The 25,122-nt window shown below is 33.5% G+C and overlaps 1 protein-coding gene across 1 annotated transcript; it reads right to left on the reverse strand.

Moving 5' to 3' along the window:
• Positions 1 to 7,639: 7,639 nt before the first annotated feature.
• On the reverse strand, positions 7,640 to 8,245 carry LOC124820701 (uncharacterized). Its single transcript, XM_047292453.1, has 2 exons — positions 7,965 to 8,245; positions 7,640 to 7,853 (listed from the first exon to the last, which is right to left on the reverse strand). The coding sequence occupies exons 1-2, from the start codon at positions 8,243 to 8,245 to the stop codon at positions 7,640 to 7,642; spliced, it is 495 nt and encodes a 164-aa protein (XP_047148409.1).
• Positions 8,246 to 25,122: the final 16,877 nt, after the last annotated feature.

Consider the following 25,122-nt stretch of genomic DNA (forward strand, 5'->3'; position numbering starts at 1 on the left):
GAACATATTAAACGTGAGTAATCTGTTATAGTAGTGATTAGATAGAAAGTGAAGTGAATTGTGTTTGTTTAGAGTCATTTTAGAGGAAGTGAGGTAGTGGAAATGAGAATTAGATGTCAAGGGCCCAATTGGTTTGATGGGATAATTTAGGTAGGTCAGTTCTGACTTGTTTGAGTCATCAAAATGGTCAAAAACATATTCAAACTGATAGATTGTGTTTCAGGTCCTTAAAGTTGATGAATTTGATGTTTTGAAACTAGGAAACGGTCCAAAATGGAGCACCTAACACAAATAATAGAAAACACGTAATTATAACATTTCATATTTTTAAACTTTACCATTTTAAAATGATCACCTTTTATAAATAATTTATTTCAATTTGTACTATATTTCTCCACAACAAATAAATCATGAGATAACTTCTTTATCCCCTCTGTACTATTACAATGCTCATTTTCCCTGCTAACAATGATAGAAAGTAAGATACAATTAAAATGAAACTTACAGGCTGCTATTTTATTGTCATCTAAATGGGGTTGTTAATGTCTACCATTCATAAAGATTATTTTCTTTTAGCTATTTTTTTGTGTAGACAAATCTTTAGTTTCAACTTCTAGGTTTTGGAACTATTTTTAAAACTTGATAAACTATTCACCATAAAGTAAAAACTATCCACAGTAAAATGATAAAAATAATTATTTATGATCATATTTTTATAAAATTAATAATACTTTTTATTTTATTTATTATTATGTAAAATTGATATCATTAATATGCATTACTAAATAAGGAGAAAATTTTCTTTGATATTATATTTTAATTAGACAGGTTTACTTTTTAACTAATAAAAAATATTTCACTTAATAAAAAAATGAATAATCTTTCTTTATTTTAAAATGATTAAATAAATTTTCCTTTTAAAAATTTTTTGCATAAACTTTTAATATTACTTTTACAAAATTAAATATATTATTTAGTACTATTTTCAATTAATTATTCATAAAAATAATACAAGTATAAATTCATAAAGTTATAAGTATTTTAAAAATTATATTATTTTAATGTAATAAAAATATTAATATATGAAAACAAGTGTGTTTTACCAGCAAATTAATTAAGGGAGTCATCTTCTTAATTGCTTTTTTTAGACAAATTTTATCATTTTATCGTTTAGATTTTATAATTGTCTTTTGAAATTTAGTTAACTATGACAATAAATCATAAAAATTATTTACTTATGAAATATTTTTATAATTTACTTTAATTTTAAGTTTTTATTTCTTTTATCATAATATAAACATAGACACATACATGAAAGTTTATTTCTTGTAGTATATATGATATCGTTTTGATAAAATAAATAGATTATTTGAATAATATTCATAATAATACTATTACTTTATAATTTTTTGTATTTAATTGATTTTCTTTTAATATTTAATTTGATTTTTTTTATTAAATTAGTATTAATGTTATTTAAAAAATGCTATTTATTAAAATTAAAATAATATTTATTTTATAACTTTTTTTTATTTTCATATGATATAAATAGAAAATAATTTAAATTTTAATACGTGATGAGTCATCATCAAAAACTCAGATATTACTGAGATTATGGGTTAAGCTAAACCTTTAGTCCCCCTATCAACAATCTCAACAAATTTCACGAAATTATGGGAGCATTTTGCATTCGTCTTCAGGTTACACGAAATGAAAGTGATTATAAATCACAATCAAATATGCACCCGAAGATTAATACAAAACACAACTGCAAATTTTTCATGAAATTTAAGACATGTATATTAAAATTTATATGTATTAATAAATTATGGAAAAGTTATTACTCTTCTTAAATTGTTCAATCGGACAATTCAAGATTCAATACTTGTAAATTAATATTACCATCTCCTTTCTATTCATTTGTAAAAAGTACATTTCTTAAAAAAATATATTTTGAGATAATAAATAATTTTGGTATTGAATCTCAAAATAGGAAACTAAGGCTAATTCAAAACAAGAATATATTCAAACAAACAAATAATTACATATGCAACATATAATATATTCAAGCAAGTAATTAATTATATGTTGATATTAAAACAAAATTTTTAAGAATAGGAACCTGGAAGCATGAAAACCGGTCAACTATGGAAAATATCCGCTTATTAGAAGCTACAACAATATCTCGACAAAAACAAAACAACACATTCATTAATCACATGATTCCTAACCTTAAATTTTCAAATGTTGATACTTGATGTTATCTTTACAATGTCTCTGTTTTGTGATCCATGATAATAAATTTTAGTAGGAAATTATTCCCAAAAGCGATTATGATCATAATGTTAAAGTAATTTAGTCATTACCTAAACTAATCTAATCAAAACTTAAACTAACATATGCTAATATCATTTATATTAGATTGACAATGAGATACTTAAACTAATTTATGCTAATCACAATATAACCCACTCTTTGACATTCACAAATCTAAAATCCAACATATCTTTCACATCATATCATACACATTAACATTTTTTCACAATCATCAAACAGTAAAACGCAAAAAAGTGGAAAGAGTAATGAACCTAGGAGCGTGGCAGCAATGGTGTCAGACGCAAGGGTCGGCAAAAATGGCGAACGATAGTTGGGGGGTGGTCGCGCATCGGTGGCGACTACGGATGCATGCCAGTTCGGGGCAATGGTCTTGCGACGATGGCGACTATGGCGAAAGAGGCAATGCTGCAATGGAAGAAGAAGAACGATGGTTGTTGTGTGCCTGGGGAAGAAGAATTGCAGTCACCGGCGATGGAAACACAGGAGAAAGAGTGGCAATGGTCGCGACGGATAAGGATTTCTATTTCGCGAGGAAAAAGATGAACAACAAAAGAGTGCTTTTGTTTCGCATTTTCTGAAATTTATATGGATTATTGCCTCAGTTCTCCATTAAACCGAGGCAATAACACCCTTACTACCTTAGTCAAAATTGCAACTGAGGCGTAAACCCCTAGAAAATTTTAAAAATAAAATTGTTAATAACTATATGCCTCGTTTAACTTTAAAACCAAAGCATAAACAACATATTGCCTCGGTTAGGGGGCAACTGAAGTCATAAAGCTTGCGATAGAACGTCTTGAATCATGGGTTGTCAGTGCATAGAAGTTCCAAATACCTTTTGTCAACCTCTACAACCTCGGTTCTCTAACCAACTTAGGCAGTAACCCTATATCAGAAAGGTTGTCAGGTTAAAAGTACTATTTAGCAGGGTTTTCTGCCTCGATATCGAGGCAGTAAACCCTATTTCAAAAAGTCTGGCAGGTGAAAATCCGCTTTAGGCAGGGTATTCTGTCTTGGTTGTTCACAGAACTGAGGCATTATCCCCCTTTAGGCATCGGTTGCTTGACAACCGAGGCATATACTTTCGCTAAAACTATGAAAATGCCACTGCGCTTTTATACGCTTCCGTTTCAGTAAAATCAAGGCGTATATTGCGTGTTAAAAAATATTTTTTTACTAGGGTTCCTTTTTGAATAATTGTTATGTGATAGTTCCTTTATAATATTAATACTATTTAAATGAAATTTTATAGGTAGTGTATTTTTTTTTATATGTATGATGTGAAAATTACAATTTTCCCTGTCTGATATATAACATATAGTACCTATAATTAAATCTTTCATTGTCTCATTATTCTTCTAATATGTTGATCACAAGAAGAAAAATAATGGAACAGGGTCTTTTTATTGAGGAAAGTACCGCAAGAGAAAGTTAAGTAAAGAATAATTAGTGCAAAGTAAAACACACTGGCTGAAATTGAAACTGTGCATATAATATTAGAATGACCAGATGTATACAAGTAATGAATTAGCACATCATACTTGGAGGAAATTAAAACAAGCCGAGGTGTTACTTATAATTAGCACATCATACTTCGGAAACAAATAGAACATGCAAAATATTTATATATAACTGCAATAGTTCATTTAACTTAAAAGCCCCAATACGTTAATTTTCAAGGCTTGCCAATTGCTAAAGCAGACATCACAATAACCAATACTAAGACAACAACGGCAACGAACGATGACACCACAGCTGCACTGGTCTGGGCACAAAAGTCTCCAAATTGGTTGCATATGGCTAACCAGTTCGTGTCCTGATCACCGTTGTGTGCTAAGTAAACTACGGCAGCAGCTGAAGCAGCACCGGCAGTGGCTAGAGTGAGAAACACCTGCATTTCATATAAAAGTCTATAACAAAATATCATGCTAATTTACTGTTGGATCAGCAAGTCCAAAACTAGGAAATTATTCACTAAATGAAATTATAATACCCAGGACAAAATATCATAAGTAAAATAGACTTATATTATGGCTAACCCTTTTTTCCATCCTCCTGGCCTTAGTGGTGCCGCAACCACAACTTTACTTGATTCTGGGATATCGATGGTGGTTGACATTTTTGGCTTTAGTGAGAACATACACGAGACACGGTGATGCAAATGTATTATGATTGAAGCTAACAACATATATAGAGCAAGAAATGCTACCTAAGGACAACTTTATTAACTCTTATTTATATTTTGTCATCTTTTCGTACCGAAGCAAGTAGCAAACAGCCAAAGTTATACTTACTCTTCTTTCGTTTCTTGTTGATTAGTTTGTCCCGCTTTTCAAATGTCAACTATATATTGTCAAATAGTTTAATAATGAATTAAAAGTTTATTAAATGGGCCACACCATAAAATATATAATAGTACGGAAATACAGAGCTTCCTTACAAATATAACAGATTGTTTCTTTCAAAACTAAAAATGAAATTTATAAAAAGATCCTGGCATCTAAATTAAATTTAAAAAATCTTCTTTTTAAATTATTCGTCAGAATGATTGTACAATAATACATACACGCAAGCGCATATATCTATCTATATATATATAATATATATTGCAATTATTTGAAAAACACTATTATTTATTTAAAAGAATTTAGAAAAAACAATTAGTTTGCATTTGTTTGAAAACATTGAAATAAAAATAGAAATTGAATTTTATAAAAATAGTAAACATTATTTTTATATATAGTGATTTTGAGTTTTTTGTTTTCTATATTAGTGGTACTAAAAGAAATACTAATAACATATTAACGTCGTCTTATAAAAAACAAATGCTAAACTGTATTATAATTTTTTTAAAATGCAATTTCTATAGAATATTATTAGTAATGTTTTAAAATTAGTGTTATTGTTATTATCATTGCCACTGAAAATCTTCTTAATTAGAATTTTTAAAATGCATTTTGAGATCAATTATTAGTGAGTCAAACTATGGGATTGTTTGATGAATGGTTTGTTTAAAATTTTACAATAAAAAGGATAAATGATATCAGTTACATTATATTGTAATAAAACTGCACACCATAATTATAACAATGTTTCTCTTCACACATACTGACTCAGACTTGGCCAAACCCTTTACTATCTAGTATAAATGTCGAGCCATGAATAGTTTTGTACCTGTGTGCAGAAACAGTTGACTCACTCAAAACTGTCACATAAGGTTAGTCCTTAAAAACGCCCTTTGCCACCATGAAGAAAGGCCCCAGGCTAGGACCTCCTGCTCTTCTCAATACATGACTCATCACTCTTTAATTGAGCATGGATGATCATTAGAGTGTCAGGATAACCTACATATCGACTTCTTACAATTTATACTAGTTTCACATGAAACCCTAAATAAGAAATTCCTCCTTGGAACTCTCTACACAACTTTGTAAGCATTGATATCACTTCACATTCACATAGTACACCAATACGTAAGACTACTGATCATACATAAAGGAATAGAAACAATCATACAAGTCATAAAAAAACACCCAATAACACAATTTATTCATAGCATATTGATACTATTATTTAGGTAAGGAAAACAACTTTGAAACCCTCACCATTAGCACCAGAAGGGTCCAAAACCCCCAAAACGACCTAAAGAACGTCAAAAACCGATAACCAGAACCCCAAATTTGAAATCCCAAAAACTGAAAAAAGATCTAATTCTGCTGGGTTGCACCTAGCACCCGAAAAAGGGGTGCCCGGATGCCAGACCCTTGGAACAGGGGCGCCCAAGCGAATTATTCTCGCAAAAACGCCCGAGGGCCCCTTTGGAGGGCGCCCAACGCTGCACCAGGTTCTAAAATTCACATATTTTTACTTTGGTGACCCTCTATACAAGTTTAAATGATTCCTAAACACTCTTAGGTGCTGAGAAACATCTAAGAACATACCTCTTGCTTGAATTGACCACTCCAAACCCAAATTGACCTATGAAAACTCAAATTCACTCTAATAAGCTACCCAACTCAAATCTACCTCTAATACCACACATGTTACTGATTTTGCTGCGCAACCAATTTTATATTGACTCAATAATGGACTCTAATCCAACTCTCACTCCAACAGAACTGCCCATTTTTAAATTCACTACCCACACCCTATTAAAGGACTTAAATTCACTTCAATCAAGCCTCATCAACACTTTTATGCATAATAAACCAGATTTTACTAGTTTAATCACCCTCACAAGTCCAAATAGACTTCAAAACAACCCCTAAATATCCCTCTTTTCCCAACCCAATGCTTACTAAAAAATCCACCTACCAAAATCCTAAATTTTCCCTCCCAAATAAGTAAGATTTGTGCTCATTTTATCTTCCTCCCATAACATCCTAAACTTTAACCATCTAATGTTGATAACAAACCATAAATCACTCCAAAACCAATTACAAACTGCATATTCCACAAATATAATCATTATTTCAAAACTTGACATACCCACTTCATCAATTTAAGCTACAAAACTAGAGTATAGTTTTGACACCTTCCCAACCATCATTATTAATACCCTTTTATCTCAACAACACATTAACTTCATCATATCATAACTCATAACAACAACCAAACTTCATAATTCTAAAACACAACATAGTGTACTCGCATTCAACATTTTTCCCAAATTTAACATCATAAATTACCATATAACCAAACACACACAATTCACAAATTTCAAACATCTTACAATACATATGAAAAGTAAATTAGCTTCCCTTACCTTGGAAAAAGCTAAGACAGTCCAATAATTACTCGACCGACGCTCCCACCACGAAGAATTTTAGGTAAACGCCTATAATTGACAGAATGATAGTTGGGATGAAATCTTAGGACCCATAATTAACCAAGAATCAAAGAAGAAAAACACTTTATACATGCGGGACAAATTTGATACACATTATCAAAGACAAAGATAGACTGAGAAAAAGGGTTAGAAACTTACTTGCTCTATTGTAGAAATTGATCGGTGGATAATGAAGACAACTTAGCGGTGATCACATAGGAACTTCCTGATCGTCAAATAGATGATTATAAAAGAAGAAAGGGTAGAGAGAAGGTAGAGAGAGTTTAGAGAGCGGGTTCTAGAGAGATGAAGTATTTTTGAGTAATGAGACAATTGTATGAAGTTTTTATCTATAATATTGACTTATTTACTATTTTAAAATAAAATAGTCGGTCTCAATATTTTAAAACACCTATTTACTCTAATATCCATTTTTAGGTTCTTACATTCTCCTCAACAACAAAATTTTCGACCTCAAAAATTAGACTTACTCATGACTCCCTCTAACTCCCAAGTAGAGTCACCTGTCCTTTTATCCCAGACAACTTTGATTAGACTGATGGTCTTTCTTCTAAGTTGTTTCATCTGGCTCTCCACAATCCCTATGGGAAGAACATCCACTAAGAGATCATCTATGACATGCATATCGTCCACCTCTAACACATAAGAAGGATCTGACACATATTTCCTAAGCTGTGAGACATGAAACACTAGATGTAGATTTATAAGTTGAGGAGGTATAGCTATCTCATAGGCCACTGGTCCTACTCAGCTTAGAATATGATACAAACCAATGAACCTTGGAGACAACTTCCTAGAACGAATGTCTTTACTTATACCAGTAATAGGAGTCACTCTAAGGAAAATGTGATCCCCAACCGCAAACTCTAACGGTCTCCGTCTTTTATCAACATAGGATTTTTGCCTACTCTGAGAAGCCTTCATCCTTTCCTGTATAAGCTTCAATTTCTCAGTGGTCTGCTGAATCAACTTCGGTCCAACTAATACTGACTCTCCCTCTTGAAACCAACAAAGAGGCGTCCGACAACGTCTACCATACAGTGCTTCAAATGGTGCCATACCAATGTTGGACTGATAACTGTTGTTGTAGGTGAACTCCACCAATGACAACACCTCATCCTAGACTTCCAAATGATCCAAAACACACGTCGACAACAAATCTTCAAGTGATTGGATCATTCTCTCAAACTGACCATCTGTCTAGGGATGATACGTGAACTCATCTGCAATCTGCTTCCCAGCTCACTTTGCAAAGTCTGCCAAAACCTGGATGTAAATCGTGGATCTCTGTTAGACACTATGCTCGACGGTACTCCATGCAGCCTTACTATTTCTCTTATATATAATTGAGCAAGCTTTGTCATAGACATCCTCAGGTTCACTGCCAAGAAATGAGCACTCTTAGTTAACCTGTCATCTATAACCCAAATAGCATAATGACCTCTAATCGTCCGTGGTCAATGGATAACAAAGTCCATGGCTATCCTATCCCACTTCCACTTAGAAATCTCCAACTACTGTAACAAACCACCCAGTCGTTGATGCTCCACCTTTTCTCTTTGACAAGTCAAACAAGCAAAAATAAATTGTACTACATCTCTTTTCATCCCAAACCACCAAAAAGATTCCTTGAGATCCTGATACATCTTAGTCATGCTAGGATGCATGCTAAAATGACTCTAATGTCCTTCTTCAAGGATCAATCTCTTCAGTTCAACATCATCAGGAACACAGACTCTGCCTCTGAATCTCAATACACCATTAGCTCCCAAAACAAACTCTTTTCCCTATTTTGTACGCAGTAAACTTACTAATTTTTATAGTTCGACGTCGGATAATTGTTTGTCTCTGATTTATGAACCAAGCCAAAATCTTACCCCTTTTGCCTTGGTTCACAATCGAGGCAAAAGGCCTACCCCTTTTTGCCTCGCCTTTATATGTCTCGGTTGCGGAACCGCTACCTATAGGCAAAAATAATCGTTCTCATTTCCTTGACTACACTAGTGAAACTAAACTTCTGTTACATCACCATCCAAAGCTTGCTCAACCGAGACATTTTCACCCTTTGCTCACACCCACCAGATGATCATTGTAACAAGAACCAAACATACACAACAACCAAACACAAAACACACAAAAAAGGCTAGGCTAATGAAGAAAAGAATCAGACATAGAATATTAAGATTCATCATGCATCATATTTCACACAAAGTAAATCAAACATCATAATCATGCCAAAGACCAAGCACTAGTAGAAAAATGGGATACTAACGCGCCCATTGGCAAATACTTATTGTTTCCATACCGGAGAGCTATGTTGTGTGGTTATGCTCATTGCATAAGTGTCCTCCCAAACATATCAGACAAGTAGTTGATTGGTAACAACCTCAATGTTTGGACTTTCTTTGTTATACAAATGAATGCTAAAACCTTTTGCTTTCAATAGTTCCATTGGAACACATATGATTTTGTCTGAGAGATCAAATGCTAACAGTATAAAGCTTGCATGGTTGACTCTCAAGGTTTGACATATACTAAAGTCATACTTTCTTATAGTTGTTTTGTTTTAATGATTTTCACTAACTTTTTACAATTGTGAATATATTAATGTAGTGTCACAAACAAAGTGAGCATATGAGTGTGGATACTACGTAATGTTTCAGATGACACACACTATTCGTGCCCATATTAGAAGTGGCAAGAAAACGGTAATATTTAAATTTAATGAATTTTGATTTTATCCATCATTTGGAATTCATATACACTAATTAATATCATATGTCTTGTGCAGAGATTGAAGACTCCTACTCCACTTCCTGAGAAGCCACTTACATTCCTAAGGAAGGCACTTGCAAAACATTTAATTAGATTATATAATAGTTCATAATTATTAGGATTTAGAATACATTAGCACATGTTGATTTATAGTTATTAAATTTTTTACATTATCCTTTAAAAATTATGTGTTGATTCTGTATTGTATATATTGTGTTTTACATGCAAGTCTGTTTTTGTGATAGTGCATATCATAAAACCAGACTTGCTATTAAAAAAAATTCCAGAAAAATAGGCCTCGATTGTGGCCAAAACCGAGGTAGAAAGCCTGTCTATGACCCCGGTTCAACCACAACCAGTGCCCTAGGGTGCACGTGATTTTTTTAAAAAAAATAAAGGTCTTTGGCATCAGTTCTAGCTTGAACTGCCGTCATAGGCCCACATTATTATCTCGATTGAACCGAGGTAATAACCCCTCCCCTTCCCCTCTTTTTTTTTCTTCCTTACTACTTCTGGTGTAGAAGAACCGAAGCAATGTCCATTGGGATATTACCTCGGTTGGAACCGAGACCAAAAGTCCCCCACCTTTTTACCTCGCCAGTATAGGCCTCGGTTTGAAAACCGAAGTGTATTGTCAGAAACAACCGTTATCATTTTCCTTCGCTGCACTAGTGAAAGTTGCACCATCTATATAAAGTATGAATGCCAAGCTATGGCGGGTAATGCACTTGTAATGGTGAAACAACTGGCCTACTCCAAGCTACCACAGAAGGTTAGTCCGTTAAACAACGCCTTAGGCCAAGGTAAAGCCCCTAGACTAGGACCTCCTACTACTTTCACCACATGCCTCACCCCTCTGTACTTGAGAATAAGTGATCATTAGAGTGTCAAGATAACCCCAAGACTAAGCTCCCTACATTACAAAATTCAATTGATATTACTAAACAAGGCTTACATTATCATTTCATTTTTATCCATAAGAAACAAAAAAAAAGTATAGAACAAAAGAAACCAACCTACATACAGAATGCCCCAACAAAATTAAAATTTTAAGTTTTTTAAAGATAATCTATTATCACACCTGATAATCGATTATTCCCGAGAGAAATCATGTAAAAATGATTTTCGAACTACAATAATAGATTATCATATGTGATAATTGATTATTTCTGAGAGCTTTGAAGAAATAATTACCTTCTGGCTAGAATAATCGATTTTGGAATAATCGATTATCAAGTGAGACAATCGATTATTCTTGTCAGTTTTTTTACAATAACCTGATTTTTCTAGTTTTGGTGCATCGTAGACATATCCAAATGATCAATTTAGGATATGTAACACAAAGATTAATACGAAGACATGTTTATAGATGAAAATAGAGTATTACATTGGTCATTTGGATAGAAATTAGATGCACAAAACTAACACAAAAGTGCCTAAACTCAAATTCACACCTCTAATTCAGAATTTTGTAACCTAAGGGTGTGAACAAGTCACAATGAACCCAATTATAGACCTCAAACCCTCATTTTCATCACAGACCCTATACTTTAGAATTTCACTAGTCAAAACCCCCCAAAAATGAATAAAAGTCATACAAAACTCATCTTATCAACTACCAATAAGTTCTACATCAGATTTCTCCAATCTCAAGGTCTCAACCAGTCTAAAATGACCTTATAAGAACACCAAAAAGTGAATTTTACTCATACAACCTATACTTCAAATTTTCACCTATCAACACTGCATTTTATGCCTAGAAATTACTTATAAATTAATCCAACCACTTCTCCTCAATACTATAACAGAGTTGACATCGTTCAACATCTCAACAACAACATTCAAAACCAAAATCATTTCCAAACTTAACTAGCAATGCATACCAACATAATTCAATAAAAAATCAACATTCCAAACACTAAATTATCAAAATATAACACTAGCTTCCCTTACATTAAGCCAAAGCTACTAAGCTTTATTAACATTGAAACTCTGAGTTAGAGTTCAAGGAACTCTAGAAACACCAACAAGACACAAAATTGTGATCACAAAGAGTCCTTAGATCCTCTAACCAACAAAGAACTAGGAATGGAGATCAAGAAACACATGCGTCAAGAAATCACTAAGCATGATCTCAAACTAAGAATTGCAGGAAAAAGGAATCGAAACTTGTTAGAATCGCTGCAACGGAATTATTAGCGTGGAACAAATCAAGAGGGGGGGGGGGGGTGAATTGGTTATATACTTTTATTGTGCCTTTTATTATTTTTCTCTTAATTTTTCTTACTGGGCAGATAATTAAATATAAATGACAGAGTAAGGAAAAGAGAAAAATTGCACAGGTGATTTTATCCTGGTTCAGATCACTCGGATCCTACGTCCAGTTGCTTATCTCAAACAAGATAAACCTTTTTCACTAACACAAAACAATTACAAATATTAGTCACAAAGAAAAACAATTTGTAAGAGTTTAGAAATACCACCTCTCTTGAAACCACAAGAGACGAACTTACACTTCCTTTGAATCTTCACAAAGGATGACCACCTCCTTCGAATGCTTCACGAAGGATGATTCTCCTCCAGGCACTTCCTCGGATACACCAAGGATGAACAAGTTATTCCTCTGTCACCGCAGTAGCACTTCAGGACTTTGCAGACAAGAGTTTCCTTAGCTTCAACAATCTCACAGAGTTCTCAAAGAGTTCAGAGATCTTTAGCACAAGGGAAGAGTTGTTTTTGATATCAGGAGTGAGCCATCTTATAGACTCAGCCTAATACCCTTCCATTCTTCGAAAACGGGCCATCTAACGCTTTTAATCGATTAACACAAGTATTAATCGATTAAAATGAGTACAACGGCTAGTTTTTCAAATCTGAAACCCCCAACGGCTAGTGTTAATCGATTATTCTCAGGAATAAGCGATTAACTAATCGATTATTATTAGCTTTAATTGATTATTACAGGGGCAATTGGACTTTCAGTGCCAGCCTCATTTTAATCGATTAAAACTGGGTTTAATCGATTAAAACAGCTTGTGGATGATTCTCAACAGTAAATAAATCAAATATAAATTACAAGAATCAACCCTAATACATATTTGAGCATTATTACATCAACTTTGATTATTATAAAAGCTTTATAAAATACAGAGATCTTCAATTTGTCTTTATGGATCTTGACTTGTGCAAATCTGTTCATCATCAAAACTTCATCTTTGATTTTTGCTAACATTCTCCCCCTTTTTGATGATGATAAAAAATTCTTCTGAGTTTAAAGCTTTTTAATAATCTGAAACAACCACAACTTACGAAAGGAGAGATTAATAGAAAAATAAAGAAATAAAGAGTTTAAACTATCTTCTCCCCCTTTTTGATCATAAGAAAAAAAACATGTGCTCCCCCTTAATAAAAAGAAATTATGCATAGAAGAAAAAGAAAGGAACAACAACTTTTTATTGAATTTTAAGAAGTGCATAATTATAAAGATAAACAACAAAACCAACAAAGAGGATCTAGAACTCATCACTTGCGTCACTATTAAAGTGACGCTCTAAGTCTGAAATCTTAGTGTCTAGATGCTTGAGATGAGTACATATTTCTTCATGGCGAGTGTTTTGAATGTTCATCATCTCATTTTGGAGGCGAGCCATCTCAGTCATTTGTCTAGAGAGACTCTCTAGACTATATTCCTCGTGCACATGAGATGGGCCAGCAACATGTGTGGGGTCAGGCATGGGGATATCCGCAGCTTCGTCTTCATTTTCTTGCCCACCAATGGCATCCTCAGGGTGGATGTAGGAAAGTCCTTGTTTGATAAAACCCATTTGCCTCAGGGAGTTATCTCCAATCTTATGACCCGGAAGGACAGTCTCATGATGTTCATTTGTGACATCTACTCCTTTGTACTCACAAATTTGGGAAACAAGAAGAGGATATGGAAGAGGTGCAGCATCTAACCTTTTGGCTTTGAACATTATTGTCTGAATCAGGTGAGGCTAATTGAGTGGAATGCTCTGAAGTATTCCATACATAATGATGAGATCAGTCTCAGAGCATTGGGCATGATTTGACCCTCTAGGGCACAAAAGCCACACAATAAGGTAATGCAAGAGGCGTGCTTCCATCTTGAGTCCACCGGTAAGGAAGAGACGAGCATTGTGTTGTCGAGGATTGCGAAGAAATGACTGGTACACCACTATCTTGTTGAATTGAGCAAAGTCATTCAGAATAATTTGAGAATTTTCTAAAACAGGGACTTTTGCTACATTTGTCCAAATGTCATTGTCCAAGACAATGTCCACACCTTTCACCTTTGTTTGGAAAACCCCATCACGAATCTTAAATTAAAATAGAAGATGCGCACAAGATCCGGATAGTACCTTCCACGGAGTTCCATTATGTGTTGAACTCCTTGTTCAATGATGAGATTGGGAAAGGAGAAATTGTAGGATGTATACCAAACGAGATCAATGAATTTTTGTTTGATGAGCTTCCTTTCCTTCCAAAATTGGGAGAATGACTGTTGATCTTGCTCATCGGAAAGCCACCCTTCTATGGTAGCATCTCTTCTGCGAACATTACTTTCCGAAACACCACTTGTTCTTCTTCTCCTTCTTCTTGAAGATTCAGCCATTGAGATGGATGGAAAGTAGAGAGTTTGGTGAAAGAAAAGAGAAAGCAAGAGGGATATGCTCAAGATTGGTTTAAGTATGGAGAGTGGGGACCAAGTGGGGTATAAATAGGCTCAAAAATGCTCCCCAACGTTCAGATTTTGGGTTTTTGCCCGTTAATAGCCGTTGGCAACGGCTAGTTTAATGAAAACTGCACAAATTTTTCGAAAAAAACAGTCTGGAGCGCATTTAATCGATTAAAATGAATTTTAATCGATTACATAATCGATTAATACTTGGATTAATCGATTAAACCATTCGTAAATGTATAGGTAATGCTTTTAATCGATTTACATGCAGATTAAACACGGTAAGCAACGAAAAATGCAATATTGAGTCCAAGAATGCCTATTTTACTAGTTCTAATATGCCTAGATCTCTTCTAAGCTCAAAAAATCTATCCTTAGGCAATGCTTTGGTGAAAATGTCCGCTAATTGATGCTTAGAATCTATGAATTCCGTTTCACAATCGCCTTTTTGGACATGGTCTCTAATGAAGTGATGCCTAATTTCTATATGCTTGGTTTTAGAATGCATGATAGGATTTTTGGTAAGTTTTATAGCACTTGTGTTATCACACTTAAGCAGAATATGATCTAAATGAATATCATAGTCTTCTAATTGCTGTTTCATCCATAAGATTTGTGCACAACAACTACCCGTAGCAATGTATTCAGCTTCAATGGTTGACAAGGCTACACAGGCTTGTTTCTTAGAGTGCCAAGAGACTAAGGAACTACCTAAAAAGTGACAGGTTCCACTAGTGCTTTTCCTATCTATCTTACAACCTCCATAATCAGCATCAGAAAATCCTACAAGACTAGGCTCAGCTCCTGAAGGATACCATAAACCAAAGGATGTTGTCCCCTTAAGGTATTTAAAAATGCGTTTTACTACAGTAAGATGAGACTCTCTAGGGCTTGACTGATACCTAGCACACACACATACACTTTGCATGATGTCAGGTCTACTAGCAGTAAGATATAATAGAGAGCCAATCATACCTCTGTATTTGGTCTGACTTACCTCTTTACCTGTCTCATCTTTGTCTAAGTAGCAGGATGTTCCCATGGGAGTTGATGCTTCTTTAGCATTGTCCATCTCAAACTTTTTAAGGATTTCCCTGCAATACTTGATTTGAGATATAAAGGTTCCTTCCTCCATTTGTTTGATTTGAAGTCCGAGGAAGAAAGTAAGTTCTCCCATCATTGACATCTCAAATTCTCCCTGCATGGACTTAGCAAAATTCTCGCAAAGAGTTGCGTTAGATGAACCAAAAATAATATCATCTACGTATACTTGAATAATTAGAAAATGTTTTCCAATTCTTTTAATAAATAATGTTGAATTAATTTTTCCTCTGTTGAAACCATTTTCTACAAGAAAATTGCTAAGACGTTCATACCAAGATCTAGGTGCTTGTTTTAAACCATATAGTGCTTTCTTTAATTTGTAGATGTGATTTGGGTTTTTAAAATCCTCAAAACCAGGTGGTTGTTCAACAAATACATCTTCCTTGATGTAACCATTTAGAAAAGCACTTTTAACATCCATTTGAAATAATTTAAATTTCATTATAGATGCATAAGCAAGAAGTAGGCGTATTGCGTCTAACCTGGCAACTGGAGCGTATGTCTCATCATAATCTATACCTTCTTCTTGACTATATCCTTTTGCCACAAGCCTAGCTTTATTCTTGGTGATGTTTCCTTCTTCATCCAGTTTGTTTCTGAACACCCACTTTGTTCCAATTACTTGATGAGTGTCTTTTCTGGGAATTAATTCCCACACTTGATTTCTTTCAAACTGGTTGAGTTCTTCTTGCATTGCGATACACCATTTTTCATCTTGAAGGGCTTCTTGAATATTCTTTGGTTCAATCTGTGACACAAAAGCAACATTCATACAATAATTTACAATATTACTTCTTGTGTTTACCCCTTGTGTGATATCGCCAATTATGTTGTCCAAAGATAATCCTCTAGGTTGTCGCCATATTTTATTTAAATCTTCATCTTGAGGATTGTCATGATTCTTCTCTTCATTTGTCTCCTTTGATGAATCTTCACGTGTTCCTGCATCAGATTCTTCTGACTCAAGAGGTTTTGCCTCAAGGTCCACAATTTCATCAAAAGTAACATGTATGGATTCCTCTATTATGAACGTTTTCCTATTAAAAATTCTATATGCTTTGCTTGTTAAAGAATATCCAAGAAAAATTCCTTCATCAGCTTTTGAATCAAATTTTCCCAAATTTTGTTTTCCATTGTTTAAAACATAGCATTTGCATCCAAAAATTTTTAAATGGGAAACATTTGGTTTTCTATTTTTGAAAAGCTCGTAAGGAGTACGTTTTAAAATAGGTCGAATTATCATTCTGTTTAAAACATAGCAAGCAGTACTCACAACATCAGCCCAAAATTGTTTAGGAACATTATTTTCATTTAACATAGTACGAGCAAGTTCCTCTAAGGATCTATTCTTTCTTTCTACAACTCCATTTTGTTGGGGAGTTCTAGGTGAAGAAAAGTTATGAGAAATACCATGTTCTTCACAAAAATTTTCAAATAATTCATTTTGAAATTCACCACCATGGTCACTTCTAATAGCTTTTATTCTTAGATCCTTTTCATTTTGAATTAAAACAGCAAACTTTTTAAATTCTTTAAAAGCTTCACTTTTAAGAGTGAGAAACAAAGTCCAAGTATATCTTGAAAAATCATCAACAATAACCAAAGCATAATAGTTTCCACCAAAACTTTTTATCCTTGAAGGACCAAATAAATCCATATGTAAAAGTTCTAAAGGTTTTAAAGTAGAAACAATATTTTTTGAATGAAAGGAATTTTTAACTTGTTTACCCTTTTGACATGCATCACACAATTTATCTTTTACAAACTTTAATTTAGGTAAACCAATTACTAGATCTCTAGATATAAGTTTGTTTAATTGTTGCATATGTATATGAGCAGCACGCCTATGCCATAACCATGGGTTTTCCTCTTTAACAACTAAACATGAAATATTTTTATTTGATGCATTTTCTAAATCAATTAAATAAATATTATTATGTTTAACTCCTTTTAATGCAATTTCAGAAGAATCATTCTTAAAAATAGTGCAAGAATTCTTCTCAAAGGTTACCTTGAATCCTTTGTCGCACAATTGACTTATGCTAATTAAGTTATGCCTTAGTCCTTCTACATATAGCACGTCTTTGATCATCAAGGTGTCTTTGCTTCCTATATCCCCTTTTCCAAGAATTCTTCCTTTGTTGTTGTCACCATAGGTAACAAAACCTTGTTCCTTTTCTTTAAAATTTGTGAACTTCGTCTTGTCTCCTGTCATGTGTTTTGAGCAACCACTATCGAGACACCACATGACTTTTCTTGATTTCTGTAATACCTGCAAAAAAAAGGAACAACCAAGCTATTTTAGGTACCCAACTTCTTTGTATGGGTCCTTTTGGGTTAGATTCAAATTATTTAGCAACCCAAGCATATCTTCCACTAGAAACACCAAAATGTTTAATTCTGCATTTGTTTGAGGTATGGCCTTTTCTCATGCAGTAAAAACAGGATACAACATTTGTGTTTCTATTAATCGTTCCTTTTTCTACCCATGCTCTTCGGGTTCTATATTTATTTTTAGGAACAAATTTCTTAGCAGCTTTATTTTCAGAGATTTTACTACATTCTCCAGTAGTTGTATTTTCAGAAAAATATTTGAATTTTATGCAAGATTCACATTCATTATTAGCAATATATTTTTCTTTTTCATAATATAAAACTTTACTTTTCAAATTTCTGATTTCTTCTGCTTGATATAAAAATTTATTGTTCAAACTTCTGTTTTCTTCAGACAAATTTGTAAATTCAGTTTTCAAAGCATCATTTATTTTAGAGAGATTTTCAGAAGTAAACTTCAAATTTTCATTTTCTTCAAGAAGGTTGTCAAATTCATATTTTAAATTTTTAAAATCCTTTTTCAGCTTTTTATGAGAAATATCTAATTTTTCATATTCAATTAATAATGCAACATAAGTTTCATCCAATTCATCTTCATCAATGTGACTATCATTATCAAAATAGTGTGAATTACTTATGTGGCTGACATTATCATCATCTGCCATCAAACAGATGTTTGCTTCTTCATCTGAGTCGCTTGAATCTGAAATGGTCTCATTGTCGTCTTCCCATGCAATGTAGGCCTTCTTTTTCTTGAAGAATCTTTTCTCCTTTTTGTCTTCACCCTTCTTTTGATTTGGGCAGTCTGCTTTTAGATGCCCCTTTTCTCCACAGCCGTAGCATCGGTAATTTGAGGAAGATACTTGATTATCTTTCTTTTCGTATCTAAATCTTCCCTTACCTTTAGACTTCATGAACCTGTTTAATCTTTTGATCACAAGACTTAAATTTTCCTCTTCGTCTGAGTCTTCATCTTCCGATTTACCTTTGCTTCTTTCAACCTCCGACTTTAATGCCAAACTCTTCTTGTTGTTTTTGGCTTTTGCTTCTTCTTCATCAAGTCTTCCAAGATCTAGTTCATGTTCTCTCAAATTTCCAAAGAGTGCCGCCATAGTCATGGTGTTGAGGTTTTGTGACTCCGAGATTGCAGTCACCTTTGGTTGCCACGACCTGTCTAAAGACTTCAAGATTTTAATGTTAAGTTCATCGGTATCAAATGACTTACCCAGTCCAATGAGATGATTGACAATGTTGGTGAAGCATTTTTGAACGTCTGAAATTGTTTCTCCTTGCTTCATCCGGAACATTTCATACTCTTGGATTAAGGAGTTCTTCCTTGCCCTCTTTACATCATCTGTTCCTTCATGCGTCACTCTGAGTACGTCCCACATTTCTTGAGCAGTTTTGTAGACAGAGACCCTGTAGAACTCATCAACAGTCAACGCTGATGCAATGATATTCCGGGCTTTTACGTCATTCTGAAATCTTTTCTTTTCTTCAATGGTCCATTGACCACGGGGCTTTGGTTCCTGTGTATTGTTAGTAGGAACAGAAGAGCCAGACGTAATAACATCCCAAATTTCACAATCAATAGATTCAATAAATATTTGCATTCTTACCTTCCAGAATGCATAGTTCTCACCTATGAATAGTGGGGGTCTATTGATTGATGCACCCTCTGCAAAGGTTTGATGTGATCCTGCCATTTGAATGACTATCAAAGCAAGCTCTGATACCAATTGTTAGAATCGCTGCAACGGAATTATTAGCGTGGAACAAACCAAGAGGGGGGGGGGGGTGAATTGGTTATATACTTTTATTGTGCCTTTTATTATTTTTCTCTTAATTTTTCTTACTGGGCAGATAATTAAATATAAATGACAGAGTAAGGAAAAGAGAAAAATTGCACAGGTGATTTTATCCTGGTTCAGATCACTCGGATCCTACGTCCATTCGCTTATCTCAAACAAGATAAACCTTTTTCACTAACACAAAACAATTATAAATATTAGTCACAAAGAAAAACAATTTGTAAGAGTTTAGAAATACCACCTCTCTTGAAACCACAAGAGACGAACTTACACTTCCTTTGAATCTTCACAAAGGATGACCACCTCCTTCGAATGCTTCACGAAGGACGATTCTCTTCCAGGCACTTCCTCGGATACACCAAGGATGAACAAGCTATTCCTCTGTCACCGCAGTAGCACTTCAGGACTTTGCAGACAAGAGTTTCCTTAGCTTCAACAATCTCACAGAGTTCTCAAAGAGTTCAGAGATCTTTAGCACAAGGGAAGAGTTGTTTTTGAGATCAGGAGTGAGCCATCTTATAGACTCAGCCTAATACCCTTCCATTCTTCGAAAACGGGCCATCTAACGCTTTTAATCGATTAACACAAGTATTAATCGATTAAAATGAGTACAACGGCTAGTTTTTCAAACCTGAAACCCCCAACTGTTACCAATAAGGAGTATTGGTAAAACCTGAAGATGTGTTTTGATGATGCTGCAACTTATAGATTTTGGATGTAGTAGGAAAATATTTAAAAAAGCAACTTGTAGATTTTGAATGTAGTAGGAAAATGTTAAACATTGTATTTTTTACTAGTATAATCGATTATGGTTAAGCAATAATCGATTATCACAAGTCATACTTGAATAATCGATTATCACTTCATATAATCGATTATCACATTTTTGAAATCCTGTAACGGACTTGAATAATCGATTATCACTTACAATAATCGATTATTCATGGCAGTTGAGAGCTGACCTTTGGCACTCAGTGTACTTGGCTATATAATTTGATTTGGAGAAATCAGAAGGTAACGTTTTTTGAACTGAGAAAGCTTAGAACATTGTGTGTCAGAGGAACGTTCTTAGAGAGCTTTTTGTTCATTGTTCCCTTGCTTGGTCTTGTGAAAGGAGAGGCTCGCGTATCGTGTGTTGATAGTCGGAGCAGACTCTCTTCAAGTTAGCAAGGTGCTCTGCCTGGTCTTGTGAAAGGAGAAGCTTGTGAATCGTTGGTCGATTGCTGGAGCGGTTCTCTTTAAGTTGGTAGAGTGATTCTTTTCATTTTATTTCTGTTCATTATCTTGTAATCTGTTAAACCATTTTTAGTGAAAAAGGTTAATCACTATTTATAGTGATTAACGACTGGACGTAGAATCTTTTGATTCGAACCAGGATAAAAATTATGTGTTGATCTTCTTATTCCCTACACTCATATTATTTTACGTATATCAACTGTTTGATTAATTTTCTGAAAGAAAATTATTTTTACTAAAAGGACAAAATTAATTTTAATTGTGATCGAATACGCTTCCCGCTCTCTGAGTTTTAATTCCGCTGCGCTATACTCTTCGAAAAATACCCCCTCCGATACCATCACCAACGGCTAGTGTTAATAGATTATTCTCAGGAATAATCGATTAACTAATCGATTATTATTAGCTTTAATCGATTATTACAGGGGCAATTGGGTTTTCAGTGCCAGCCTCATTCTAATCGATTAAAACTGGGTTTAATCGATTAAAGCAGCTTGTGGATGATTCTCAACAGTAAATAAATCAAATATAAATTACAAGAATCAACCCTAATACATATTTGAGCATTATTACATCAACTTTGATTATTATAAAAGCTTTATAAAATACAGAGATCTTCAATTTGTCTTTATGGATCTTGACTTGTGCAAATCTGTTCATCATCAAAACTTCATCTTTGATTTTTGCTAACAAAACTTACTTGTTCTATACCAGAAACTAATCACTTAAAAATGGAGATTACTTAGTCCTAATCTCCTAGGAACTTCCTGATTGTCAAACAGATGATCGAGGAGCCAAATATCTTAGAGAGAAATGAGAGAGAACTAGGGGAAAAGTTTTAGAGAGATGGTTTGTGTTTTAAGTAATGAGACGAGTTTAAGAAATTTTATTTATTTTATTGAATTATTTTAACTTTTAAAAACTTGGTCTCATTATTTTAAAACACTTATCAACTCTAATACTCTATTTTCTTGGTTCTTACACTACCCACTAAGAAACTACTTATAAAATGATTAAAATTATATATTTTAACGATAAAAAATTGTTACAAATAAAATTTATGATAATTAAAATAACCATTAGAATTAGATATATAAAAATAATTTGTAAAAGCAAAATTTAAAATGTTGGTATTATTAGAAACGAAAATAGTTTACAGTATAAAACCATCCATAAATAACAACTAATTTTAGAGATCAAGAATAATTAATTACTATAATTACTAATTTAGAAACTAATTTATAAATTAAAAATTAATAGTATTTAAAGTAGCTTATTTTGTGAATAAAAAACTATAATTTGTTTGTACATTAGATATTAAATTAGTATTATAACATTAACTATCAATATTTTGGTTATCAAAAAACTTATTGTCTAAAATGATTTAGTGTCTAAATTAATATACCAATAAATTTTAATTTGTAAATTAGTTTTTAAATTAGTCATGTAACTAATTAATTTTGTCTGTAAAATTAGTTATTATATGAAAAGACTATAATGTCACTGATGGTTAAAAACCATTACAAAAATTCCTCTAATAATATAATATTTTATCATATTTTTGACCATTAAAAACTGCATAAGAATATAACATATTTTATTATCTTTTATGACGTGTTACATGTATAAAAGCGAAAAAACCTATGACATAGTTTTCATTAATTTATGCCAATAAGTTATCTATTTTATTTAAATTATTTTAGAATATGGTAATAAAAGTATTAATGATTTTACCATATTAAAAAAATGCTTAAATATGTTTTTAGTCCTTAAACTATCAAGCGAATTTGTTTTTAGTCCCCATTGTTCGACGTTCATATATGTTAACGTTACCGTGTACACCGATCGACGTTCATATAATACAATGGATTACCATAAAAATGCATCGCTGGGCGAGGGTAACGTCATACATCATTACGGTCGACGTTAACCTTATGTCCAGCCTCCTTCTGTTTAACGTCAAATCTTCCTTTAAATATAAGTTATTTATTTAAATATTAGACGTCAAACTCTTTACTACGTGATGTGCAAATAAACAACAAGTAACGTCGTTCTATGGACTTTGACATTAACGTTATGTCCATCCTTTTTCTGTTGGACGTCAACTTTACGTCAAATCCCCTTACACTTGACGCCAAATCTTCCTTTAAATATAAATATTTATTCAAATAATAGACTTCAAACTCTTTATTACTTGACTTGACTATAAACAACAAGTACCGTCGTTCTACGTACTTCGTATCGACATTAACTTTACGTCCAACCTCTTTTCTGTATGACGCCAAATCTTCCTTTAAATATAACTATTTATTCACATATTAGACGTCACTTTCTTTAGTATGTGACGTGTATATAAAACAGTAATATCTCCCTATAGTATTCCACATCAGAATTACGTCTCTTGATATGACATCGATCACGAATTCGTCGTTAAAAGCCTAAAATTTTCAACATTGAACGATGTTTTTGTACTAGTGCCAATATGCAAATTAAACTAATTCAAAAGACCAAATTGGTATCCTTAACCTTGTATTTGATTCATAAACTTGTTTATAACTTAAATTGGGACAATTTTCTCAATTGAGTATAAATTCAAAGCATTTAGACCAACTCAATTACCCAAAAGACCAAACAATAGTTCATACTCTTTAAAAACCATATTTTTACAAAGCAAGGTGCCAACAAAGTCACAAACACTAGTAAAAAATTCGCTTTTTAACTTGACCAATAGGCTTCAGTTTATAGAAAATCGAAGCCTATCAAAACGTGGTGACATGTTGTAAATAAGCCGAACTTATACGCATCGGTTCCCATTGACCCAAGGCATAAATGTGCTATGACCTCGGTTAACAGGACACTTGAAACCTAAAATGTAAACCTGTCCACTTGAAGCAGAAGCTTTTTGGCTATCAACATCATTAAAGGGAGATACTGCCTTAGTTATTCAACGTATCGAGGCAGAAAGACTTGTTCATCCTCTCTGCAAACACCTGCTATGCCTGATCAGTCAAACCTTAGGCATCGGTTGCCCTAGGAACCGAGGTCATTGGTCTTGCACCACCTGACATTTATGATTTCTGAACGTTCTATACTTTCTGTCCAGCTCTTTATACCTCGGTTTCTCCTTTAACCGATGCCATATTGGGATATTGCCTCGGGTTTTAAATAACCGAGGTAGTAGCTCTTCTTAAGTTCTGAACTTAACTTACTGACTGTTCATTTGCGTCGCCCAACAACTTCTTCTTCCTCGCGCTCTCCCCTTCTTCCTCTGCAGTTTCGTCCACCATTGTCATTCCTCATCTAAATACTTTTTCTTTTTACTGAGGAATTTCTTCACATATTTTGCATAAGCAGGAATTTGTTGTAGTGCTTCAGTCAAGGGCATAGTAATCTCAAGTTGATTAAATATCTTCTTGAACCGATCCATTTGTCTCTCCTTATCCTTTTGTGAATTATTTTTAGGATAATTTGTTTCGCCAACACTTTCTCTTTTTATCTTCAACCTTCCTTCTTGTCTCTACTTTCTTCTTCTTCAATTACCTTATTTTGATCATCCTCTTCTTGTGCTTGAATCTCTTTATTTGTTGGCTTCTTCTTCGAATCAAAGCCCACTTCTTTTCCACTTCTGGTTATTATGACATTACATTCCTCCCTAGGGTGAACTTCATTATTAGCCACAAATTTCTTTTCAGATGTCTCCTCAAGCTTCTTTGCAAGCTGACCCATTTGTGTCTCCAAATTTCTCATAGAAGTGTCTGTGCTCTTTTGATTTGATATGGACATTTGTATGAATTCTTGAAGAGTTTCTTCCAGTTTGGATGTCCTATCATAAAGATTAGGTTGTTGTTGAAACTGTTGTTGTGGTGGTCTACTAGAACTAGCCTGACCCAAGCTAGGATGAGGTCTCCATCCTTGATTATAATTACCATAATTGCCTGGACGACCTTGATTTTGCATGTAATTTACCTCTTCCTTTT

Source organism: Vigna umbellata, chromosome 4 (assembly GCF_029865625.1).
Source record: "Vigna umbellata cultivar VRB3 chromosome 4, Vumbellata_1.0, whole genome shotgun sequence".
Lineage (NCBI taxonomy): Eukaryota > Viridiplantae > Streptophyta > Magnoliopsida > Fabales > Fabaceae > Vigna > Vigna umbellata.

Bases quoted from the DNA above. Each gene is read 5' to 3' on its own strand.
- LOC124820701 (XM_047292453.1), bottom strand. From the start codon at position 8,245: ATGGCACCATTTGAAGCACTGTATGGTAGACGTTGTCGGACGCCTCTT. The intron at 7,854-7,964 runs GTTCATTGGTTT...CTCACAGCTTAG, and splicing joins TCTAGGAAGTTGTCTCCAAG to GAAATATGTGTCAGATCCTT.